Source organism: Symsagittifera roscoffensis, chromosome 3 (assembly GCF_963678635.1).
Source record: "Symsagittifera roscoffensis chromosome 3, txSymRosc1.1, whole genome shotgun sequence".
Lineage (NCBI taxonomy): Eukaryota > Metazoa > Xenacoelomorpha > Acoela > Convolutidae > Symsagittifera > Symsagittifera roscoffensis.
This window is the reverse complement of record NC_087064.1, coordinates 32648102-32659378: the sequence shown is the minus strand read 5'-3', so window position 1 is coordinate 32659378 and position 11277 is coordinate 32648102. Positions and strand designations below refer to the sequence as shown.

Sequence of the window (11277 nt, the reverse complement as noted above, 5' to 3'; positions counted from 1 at the left end):
ATTTTTTTGGAATCAGAATCACGACTGAAATGGCTTCAATGTACTACTACAAAATATCAACTAGTTCCCCGATGTACCTAAAATGGTGTTAAAAATGTTCATGTGTATGTTTCTTCCAACGATAGATAAAACAGATAGGCTTGCCTAATCCTCGAGGTAATGTCGATTTTCTCGAGCTAACTTTGTCTAAAAATCGTCGTTGGAATGAGGATGCTGAGAATTCAGACAACTTACCTACACTGATTTGAGTCTGACTAGCAAAAATCAGTCCAATTTTTCTTGTAACAGAACTTTTTAAAATTTAATATAAAAAAGCCGAAAAAACAACACTACTTAAGTAGTGTCTTCACTTCGTTCATTGACCCTATATAAATCTAAACACAGAGGCGAAGCTGAAATTCTCACCACTAGCAAAACAAAAATGAATGACTAAGATTAAAATCAAATGACAAGAAAAATCAAAAATCCAAAATAAAATATTAAAATTGCAAAAAAGCCAAAAAAAGTCCGGAACAAAACTACCTGTTCGATTAGAAACTTCACAAGAAGCTTTGGGAATGCTAGAAAGAAGCCGAATTTTCAAAAAAAAATCTTTTCTGCGGGAACTGAGCCGAGAAAAATAAACAAACGAACCATAGTCCGAAAAAGCAACAGATGAAGTTTACAAAAAACACAGACCCCGGCCGGATTCGAGCCAGTAGATTGTGCCTCTTTGTGATACCTCTACGCCAGATGTTTGATAGAATATAAGAAAATACCTTCGTAGACAAAACAGTAAAGTCAAAATTGCCAAACAAAACTTTTCATTACTTTTAGCTAACTGCCAGTCCTTTCGGAACAAAAAACGAAACCAAGCATTCAAAAAAATGAAAAGAGCATTCAAAAAAGTCAAACAAAAAATCACTTTAAAATTTTTCATTTTCTAACTGATACTTTTAGCGTGTAGAGAAACTAAAAAAACCGTTAAATATAGTTTCGTTCTTCAAAATTGAATTGGATAAAACAATGAATTGAATAAATTGAATTGACAAATAACCGTCAAATATTGGGACGAAATAAAAAAACTACAAAAAAAGTCAATTTCTACCTTTTTTGATTTTGATCGAAATTACCAAACGCGATTTTTTTCTACGCTTCGCTTGCGTGCACAACCAAAATGAAAAATGGGAATGCACGCGAACTTCGCAAACAGACAGATGGGAAAGTTAGAGGAACCGAAGAATACCGGAAAATGCCAAATTTCAAAAACGCATTTTCAATGGAAAAATGAATTTAATCAATCTGAGAAAACGGGCTCAATAAATCTACTTAACAATTGCTCCCCCCCCCCCCATTGTTAAGAAGAAAACAATGTTGTAAAAAATTCTTGTTTTTTCGGCTTTTTTATATAAAATTTTCAAAAAGTTCTGTTACAACTGCAAGAAAAAAAACAATAAGTAAATAAGCAGTTTCCCTCCTTTAAATTCCAAAAAATTATTATTCTCAATACAAACCTCTAGCGCTAATTTACTGCTTTTATTAACAGGGGTCGAAATTCTTACGTAGATACCAAAATTCTTACGTAGATACCAAAAGGAGGGCGATTGTTAAGTAGATCCGGATCAATAAGTATTTTTATTATTCCGCTGCAAATTCTAGAAAAAATCACTTCAGAAACCTAAATTCGTTCACGTTTTTTTGAGCCAATCACAGTTTTTTATTAGAGGGCTTGAATTGACCTGGATTCAACAAATGAATTTGAAGTAAACGAACTAGAAAAGTCCAACCGATAACCTAAAAACAAAACTATCAAAACTACTAGACCTAAATTAGTGAAAACTCACTTAGTTTATTAACTCTTCAGAATGTATAGTGTTGGACTTCAAACCACCAATCTTTCAACTGAGAGGCAAAGTTCGTAGCCACTTTTCCCTTTTCGATGATACGGCTGCTAAACAGTCTTGACCAATTGTGATTCGTGAAACAAAACAGTTGCATATAAAAATATTTTCAATTATAGAGATAGACATGGTTGCACAAAAGTGTTAGCGAAAGCATGACAACTCGACTATGGTTAACATTCGATGAGACAATCTCGCATTTCTTCTGGCTTCAGCTCTGGATTGCAGTTAGAGGGGTCGACAACTGAGCTGCTTTCTGGACTATCCACACCACACCATACAAGGCGCTGTTCTCTCTTTGTGCACAAATTTGATGTCTGGCTTTTGCTTGTTTCCTCTCCATCTTCATTATCCTCACGTTGATAGCACTGAAAAAATAAGCGCTTTTTGTCTCACAGAAGCAGCTTAAACAAATGAAAGACAAAGCATCAAAAATGCACTGAATTCCATATCCTTTAAACAGGCAAAGCTGCGCTTCGCGACCGCAAGCAAAAAAGCATGGAAAACAGGAGCTTCAAAACTGCAAGAAAGAAAAAACAAAAAAAGTAAATAAGCAGTTTCCCTCTCTGCTTTTCAAATCTCAGGCTTCCGAATTTTGAAGCATACGTCTTCCTGGCTGAACCACCAGTTCCATCAAGCAACTAGAGTACATACATGACTTAAACACAGCGGATAAAACACAAGCTAAATTAAGCTTTAACTCATGCAAGGTAGTTTGTAAAAAAAATACTTATTTTATATTCACAGCGTTTATTGTGTAAAAAAAACAGCTCAATAGAAAGAGTTAACGTTTGAGATCAGATTGATCCAAACAGGCAAGTTGAACATCGTAGTTCGAGACGATTTCGATTTAATTTTTTTCTCGAAACTTCTTATCAAAACCTCTCAGCTTCAACATTAAATTGATCTTGCAAACAGTTACTTGATGGAACAAATACAGCGTAGCTTCCAAACTTCTAAATGAGAGGAAATTTACCTCAAGCGAGGGCCAAGCTGAGGTTATCCACTCTATGGAACAATTGCCCCGGTAGCATTCTCCATTTAAGTCCTCTGATTTGGTCTCAATAGTTTCCGGACTTGTGCTGAGCTGAGGGGCCTTCTGGAAAATTTGCCTCGCTTCATCTTCAACTGAACACAAACAAGATAAAAATCTTGATCAACTTCAAAGTATTCTCTTTTCTGTCTTCAAAACTTTTCCAATCAAGACATGTTACAGAAGTGTTAATGTTTTATTTACTCCAGCATTATTTTTAAAGGCGCAAAAATGCACGCAAAGTTTAAAACGAGCAAATAAAACTTACGGAAGATAAGCGTGAAATTGAGCTGTTTTTGGCATCTGCATTCTGGACTAGTATTTGCTTTATTATGCCTGGAGTAACAGATTTCTGGAATGTTTATAGAGCACGTATAAAGGCCAGCTTGATTCTCGGGTTCAAAGCTGTCAATATAATAATCTTTCTTCGCCGATAATCTCGTCTTGTCCAGTTCGCCATTTATTTTCCACGAAAAAGTTGAGCCTGGAAATCGGCAGTCCAAGGCACATGACAAATTCACTGGTTGTCCCTTTTTGACGAAGAACGTCCGAGAGAGATTGAAAACTGTCAAGTTCAGCACTTAAAATAACCTTACTATTAACTTCTTAGTAAACAAAGCAGCAATTAAATCTGAAAAAAAATTACACTGATCTCCCGGACACGGTTTGTAGCAGTCTCGGAAGCTACTTGGTTTATCTTTCAAGTCACAGTGTTGAGATTGTACAGTGGTACCATCGGCCAGTCTCTGTTGACATCCTAAGTCCCTGGTATTGACTCCACGCCCACATGATTTACCGACGTTCGTAGTATGACAGGCCTGCACCACCAAAACAAAACGATTTAGGACAAAGACTAATATTCTAATAATCACTTGGTTAACTTAAATCGTTGCAGCAAATTGCACAGTTAGTGAAAGAGCAGCAAAGTGCACAGTTAGTGAAAATTTCAAGTAGTGCAGCAAATTGCACAGTAAGTGAAAATTTCAAGTAGTGCAGCAAAATTTCAAATAGAGCAGCAAATTGCACAGTTAGTGAAAGAGCAACAAAGTGCATAGTTCGTGAAAATTTCAAGTAGTGCAGCAAAACTTCAAAAAGAGCAGCAAATTGCACAGCTAGTGAAAATTTCAAATAGTGCAGCAAATTGCACAGTTAGTGAAAGAGCAACAAAATGCACAGTTAGTGAAAATTTCAAGTAGTGCAGCAAAATTTCAAAACGTGCAGCAAAATGTACAGTTAGTGAAAACTTCAAGTAGTGCAGCAAAATTTCAAAAAAAGCTGCAAATTGCACAGTTAGTGAAAGAGCAGCGAAGTTCACAGTTAATGAAAATTTCAAGTAGTTCAGCAAAATTTCAAAAAGAGCAGCAAATTGCACAGCTAGTGAAAATTTCAAATAGAGCAGCAAATTGCACAGTTAGTGAAAGAGCAACAAAATGCACAGATTGTGAAAATTTCAAGTAGTGCAGCAAAATTTCAAAAAGAGCAGCAAATTGTACAGTTAGTGAAAACTTCAAGTAGTGCAGCAAAATTTCAAAAAAAGCAGCAAATTGCACAGTTACTGAAAGAGCAGCGAAGTTCACAGTTAATGAAAATTTCAAGTAGTGCAGCAAAACTTCAAAAAGAGCAGCAAATTGCACAGCTAGTGAAAATTTCAAATAGAGCAGCAAATTGCACAGTTAGTGAAAGAGCAACAAAATGCACAGTTAGTGAAAATTTCAAGTAGTGCAGCAAAATTTCAAAAAGAGCAGCAAATTGTACAGTTAGTGAAAACTTCAAGTAGTGCAGCAAAATTTCAAAAAAGCAGCAAATTGCACAGTTAGTGAAAGAGCAGCGAAGTTCACAGTTAATGAAAATTTCAAGTAGTTCAGCAAAATTTCAAAAAGAGCAGCAAATTGCACAGTTAGTGAAAATTTCAAGTAGTGCAGCAAAATTTCAAAAAGAGCACCAAATTGCGCAGTTAGTGAAAGAGCAGCAAAGTGCACAGTAAGTGAAAATTTCAAGTAGTGCAGTAAAATTTCAAAAAGAGCAGCAAATTGCACAGTTAGTGAAAATTTCAAGTAGTGCAGCAAAATTTTTTAAAAAGCAGCAAATTGCAAAGTTAGTGAAAGAGCAACAAAGTGCACAGTTAGTGAAAATTTCAAGTAGTGCAGTAAAATTTCAAAAAGAGCAGTAAATTGCACAGTTAGTGAAATTTTCAAATAGTGCAGCAAAATTTCAAAAAGAGCAGCAAATTGCACAGTTAGTGAAAATTTCAAGAAGTGCAGCAAAATTTCAAAAAGAGCAGCAAATTGCAGTTAGTGAAAATTTCAAGTAGTGCATGGAGCTAAGTGTCACCAAAATGACTTTCAACAAAAACTTTTTGAAGTCCTTCATAATTCTTAAGAAAAAAACGGAAATCGGACGCACATCAAAACGGTGTCAAAGAAAAACAAAGAAAATTTGCACGTTATTTGAGTCAAAAATAACAAAACCGATCGTTTTTTCTAAATTTTATGCAGAAAAATGAACTAGAAAAAGTAAATTTGCAAACACAAGCGAGAAAGCGGCAAAGATTCAAGAGCTTTAAAATGCAGAAACCTCAACATTTGCATGCAATAAACTAAAGGCAACCGCACTAACTCTGCGTGTAATAAATAAAGTCGGGGAAAAGAATCGAAAAAAAAATCAAAACAAACTAGATCTATCAGAATGAATAACGCTAGTTTTGCATGCCAAGACTTAACCAAGAAAAAAAAACAAGTCCCCTTCACCCTAAAAACACACACACAAAACTTTAATTGCTCGTCAAATCAGACAACAGGAGACCACTAAGCCAAAATAATATAGACCAAAAACTATTATGCCAATAAAAAATTCCAAAAACTTAGACTAATAAACAATTATTAGTTCCTCCTCGCCCTCAACACACACATGCGCACAAGTTGATTCGCTCGTTGAAACACGTCATATAGAGCCATAAACCGATATAATACAGAACCTATCCGAAAAATATGAGGCCGAACAAAATATCGTCAAGAAAAAGCTAACTAAAATTTCAATAAAATTTAGAGCAATTTATGCAAACCAATGAGCAAAAAACAATAACACTTTTCCTTTGAAACGACTGAAAATTAGGTCATTAAGCCGATAAAGATTCAGCCGAAATCATTTGGGCAGAATAAAGTTTCTAAGCGAAAGAAAAGACAAAAAATGAAAATATACGAAGACACGAAGTACAAATAGCAGAAATGTATCAAAACATTTAAAGCAAAAAGAAATTAATTGTGTAAAACAAAAAAAATACAATAAGGCAACTAAGGAGACAAAACATATAGACACATAATAAGCAGACAATTTTTTTTGAGACGGAATATTGCTCGTTTGAAAAAAAAAAACAGATCCTGTGAGATTCGAACCCTTGGCCGCCGCAGGCATATTCGTTACCTCCAGACCAAATGTGACGGATACGCGAAAAAAATAGAATTCAATATGAACTGAACCTAAATTTACAATTTATAATGTTGACTCTTCAGTGAACATAGTTATTTACAGGCCCAAAAAGTCTAGTACCCGATTGCAATACTCTTGCTTATCGCAAGGGTAAAAATGGTGCAAGAAATAAATAGCTTTTTTTGTTCCAATTGACGAATTAAGAACGTATCAACTGCGTTAACTTATTACTAATCAGATGTCAAAGCACATATCACGAAAGTGCCAATGATTCTTACTGATTCAACATTGCCGCTGAAAAGAAGCACTTTTATTCAAATTTTTTTTAGAAGCTACCACACTACGCTAAGCTCGTGAAAAGACATACAAATAGAAAGCAAGACCTTGGAAAATACTCATCTTCACCGCTAAAACTTAAAATGAGCAAGATAACTGAAATACATATGCAAGAAAGATCAAGGGGCTCAAAACAATCAAAGCAGGGCAAATAAGACAGCTAAACTTAAACCAAAAACTGAAAAAACCCTAACTCCTATCTTTGACTAAAATGCGTTGGAATATTACCAATTTTTCTATGTCAATGAACTGTTCAACAAACGCCGGAAAGGCTATTTACATGTGGTTAGAAAAATTAAACTTCCAACGATTAATGCTGCAAAGTTGTTTTCGAGAAAATAAAATCGAGCCATCGATTATAACAATTGCTCGCGGAAGTGTATCAATTTGCATCAGCGGTTAACGCGTGTTTCCATTATCATTAGATCTTTTATTTATACCCGAGGCGAAGCTGCTTTTCGCAAAACCTAGCAAAACAACAAAATTTTTAAACATTTTTAACGACGGATTCGAACTAGCAACCTCGAGATTAAGAGCCTCTTGTATTGCCCACTCTGCCACGGACACTTAATGATCGACAAACACTAGCCACAAATAAAGCAGAGAGCAGATGCTATGAAATTTACAATGCTAAAGATCGTGATCATAGCAAAAATGCCACCAAATGAGTACTTTTATTTGGGAGTAAGGTTGGAAAAAAGTATGTCCATACTAATACACTACGATCACAAGTTCGCTAGTGTAAAAATGTAACAAATATACAGTGTCAATGCACATTAAATGGTCTGAATATGAAAACCAATTGTTTCTTTACAAAACAAAAGCGAGAACACATACTGTTCGAATTCACATAAATTTAAACACAACTTTTTACACAGAGGCAAAGTTGCACTACGCTAACGCAATCGAAAAAACGAGAAAAAACTACTCCAATAAATTATATAAAAAATGAATAAAGAAGAAGTAAAAACACACCTTATAAAATTAAAGTTAAAGGCAAGTAGCAAAAAATAAAACTATGACTACCTACTGACTTCTAAACACCGAACTTAACAACGAGTTTCACGTCCTCGCATCTACCCCATGGTCACTTGACAAACTGCAACCACCACTAGCCATCAATAAAAACAGATTTGATTAAATTGCTTAAGGTATGCAGCGAAAGTTCCACCAAAAGAGCTTAGAAAAAAATTCGTTAAATATCCTATCGTTCGCTTGTGTAAACAAGTGCAAACATTTTCTGACCCCAACATTTTATAACCAACTCTATTACAATCAATTTTTAGGACTAACTAAGGTAATTAGAACTAACAGTTGACCACTTGGAAGTAGAATACTGAGGCTCGCAGTCAGTGTCGGCACATTTCACGGTTCTACTGGGTTCTGGTTGCAGTAAACATTTTTCGACATCCGCTCGATAGCTTTCGTGATTTGGGTTCCCGCAGAATACTTCCCGAGTTTTGATTCCTCCGCCGCATTTTACGCTACACTAAACATTGTATCTAAATAAAAGGCTCGCAAAAACCAGCATAGCAATTTTGGTTTAGTTAATTTAGATTACCTCAGTAAAATTGAAGACAATCCACGAAGGGGGACAGTCTTCAGGGCATGGGGCTGGATGATTGAAAGGTTTGATAAGATGCTGACAAGAAGAATGTTCTAGCCCATCAGAATTTCTGCTATCGTTCAGGTCAAGCTTTGAACAAATGATTCTCCTTTTCTTTGTCGCAGTAGAACAATTGCATTGATCATGATCTGTAAGAATTTTCCAACTAAAAACAAGAATGAAAATCACAAAAGCCTAATTTGAATTCATAAGAAAACAAGGATAGCCGGTTGCTGTGCAAATAGCACAAAGTGTTCCGATCATAATCTTAAAACTCTACAAATAAGTTTTTTTTTCAATTAATTTAAATCTTTTGGTTCGTGGCGTGATGAAAGGAATTGAACGAAAGACTAGACTCAAGGCCACTTCCGATATCCATAGTGGTAATACTATGATAGAGTGGTCCCTTGAAAAACCAACTATGGTAAGTAGTTGCTTATGATCAGTTAGCTCCTGCTTTTATGGATCAGCCAGCTTTTTTGTTTAGTTTCTGTTAACAATTTTTTTTTACATATAAACATGTTTCAGCGCTGTAATGTTGTCCGGTGGGGTTTACTAATACAGTCTGAACCAAACAGTGTTTTTTATCCAGTTCACATGGATGCAGGAGCAGATGATGGATCCGCCTCAACAGTGCAACCATCGGTTGTATCAATGTTCAAACCCCGCCGGTATGGCTATCAACCATGTCATTTGAATCTTGGAAGAGAGAAATTTTAATGTGGGCCGCGGTCACTGATATTCTAGAAGAAAAACGAGCCCTTGTGATAGCGCTTTCATTGACGGGTGCGAAGACAGAAACAGCGATGTCTATTCCGTTATCAAAATTGAACCTTAACGAAGGCCTAACCAAACTTTTAGACACTTTGAAAGGAGCGTTCGGTAAAGAAGCGGTTGATGAACTCTTCGCAGACTATAAAAAGTTTGAAAAACTCTGTCGAACAAATGCGAGCATCGTTGACTTCATTGCTGAGTTTGAGCAAGCGAACGCTAGGTTTAAAAAGCAAAAAAAATTGAGTTACCAGAAGAAGTACTAGCTTGCAAGCTATTAGTCTGCACTGGGCTAGATGAGCGAGACAGAAAATTAGTGCTCTCTGCCACTCCGAAACTCACTTTGGCGGATTTGAAAAGTAGCATCAAGAAAAATTTTTCAACTGTGATTGCTTGCAACCAGGCCTCCGGGAGTACACCAATTGTGGTTAAAGATGAACCTGTTTTCGTATCCCATCGTGAAGTAGATACCGCTTTGTACACTAATTCGGGGAGTTTCGACACCGATAGAAAAGGTGCTGGACGAGGAGGAAACTTCCGTACGTCCGAAGTAAGCGACCGTACGTCCGTGGTTCTCATAACAACGGTGGACAGAAACCAGCAGGAACGAATCCTCCCAACCAAGATGGTCGTATTAAAACATGTGGACACTGTGGAAGTAAGTCACTTTCATTGGGTGAAAGATTGCCCAGAAAAAGAATCGTCAGCTTTGGTGTCACAAGACGATGTTCCGCGTGACATTGAGGGAGAAGGCCTTTCTGTCTTTTGTTATGTTGTCTGGTCAACTCACTGATGAATGCCATGGAAAAGCTATCTTGGATTCAGGTTGTTCTACGACTGTAACTGGAAAAAAATGGCTGACCGATTAATTTAAACTACTGCCGAAGCCTCTGTTCAAACAAGTAATCAGAAAACCAGTGAGTTCCAGTGTTATTTTTGGAGGATGTGAGAAAATTAAAATTACAACTGCCCTTTATATTCCGGTGATGTTTAGTAATTGCTGTTGTTTTCTCAATGTTTCAAGAATACCTGGAGAGTTACTTAAGTTGTTGAGCATTGTTTCAATGGAGAAATCCAGAATGGTCATTGATTTCGGCAAAAGAAAAGCGATTTTCATGGAAAATTCTGTCATACCGCTTGTTTCAGCATCAACAGGGCATTTACTGATGAATGTCAGTGATTTCAGCGAAGATGGTTTTAGTTTTTTTGCCTGCAAACTCAACAAGCCGAATATCCAGAAGCTGCACCGACAGTTTGATCATTGCTCAGTTGACAAATTAAGGAAGTTACTGAAAAGTAGCGGCGAAGACGTAAAATCATGAAATGACCGAGTTGGGCCGATCTGTGTGGCATTTACACATAATCGATATTTTCACTCGTTTCTCTGTTGCGACGTTTATTGTCAATAAATGAGCTGATACGATAATTGCAAAGCTCGTCGATAACTGGGGTTTCGTTTACGGGTTTCCGAACGTAATTTTAACAAACAATGGGAAGGAGTTCGACAATGGAAGTTTCAAGTCGCTTGCTGAGAATTATGATTTTACAGTGAAAACGTCGGCTGCCAACTCTCCCTGGTCGAGCGGCACAATAGTGTTATCACATAACTGTTTTTGAAGTTGAAGCTAGATCCTTCAACTAAATTAGGAAAAGATAGTCTCTTGAGAGTAGCAGGCTTCACGAAACATTCTCTGCTTAAAAAAGATGGTTTTTCATCATTCCAGTTGATTACGGCTCAAATCCACGCATGCCGTAAGTTTTGACGAATAAACCTCCGGCTCTTGAAGCAAAAACCACCAGCGAGTTCGTTTCTGCTCTAGTTTCGGGGTTCAATGCTGCTAGAAAAGCGTTTCCAGAAGCTGACTTCTGTAATCGAGTGAAAGAGCGCTGTGCGCTAAAACACGCAAAGACAACGGACCTTTTTCAGGATCAAGCTGTCTATTACAAAACCGAGCGCGAGAATCGGTGCCGGAGACCTGCTAACATAATTGGGGTTGATAATGCCGTTATTTTTCTGCGTCATGGAGGAAGTATGCTGAAAGTGCATTGCTCTCGACTGAGAAAATGCGTTGAAAACAATGTCTTGGTCGAAACTGTGGTGCCAGTATCAGAAAGAAGTAGAAGTGCGGTCATTGAGCCAATATCTGTACATCTAGAAAACAAGCAATCGAAAATCCTCTGGCGAGCACAAAAATTGGTGGAACGTCAAGTATGACGCACCTGAA

The 11277-nt window shown here is 36.8% G+C and overlaps 1 protein-coding gene across 2 annotated transcripts in view; it reads right to left on the bottom strand.

Moving 5' to 3' along the window:
* Positions 1-1701: 1701 nt before the first annotated feature.
* LOC134842157 (protein madd-4-like) overlaps positions 1702-11277 on the bottom strand; it is a 55808-nt gene continuing 46232 nt past the window's right edge. The window contains exons 1-7 of one of the 2 annotated variants that reach the window (XM_063858370.1): positions 9493-9668; positions 8237-8447; positions 7988-8164; positions 3560-3731; positions 3182-3493; positions 2857-3008; positions 1702-2248 (exon numbers count right to left, since the gene is read on the bottom strand). In XM_063858370.1, the coding sequence (XP_063714440.1) occupies positions 2054-2248; positions 2857-3008; positions 3182-3493; positions 3560-3731; positions 7988-8164; positions 8237-8447; positions 9493-9509 (1236 nt within the window). In that variant the 5' untranslated portion in view covers positions 9510-9668 and the 3' untranslated portion in view covers positions 1702-2053. Of the gene's footprint in view, positions 2249-2856; positions 3009-3181; positions 3494-3559; positions 3732-7987; positions 8165-8236; positions 8448-9492; positions 9669-11277 lie in introns of those variants that run through there. The other variant, XM_063858369.1, reaches the window with a different exon arrangement.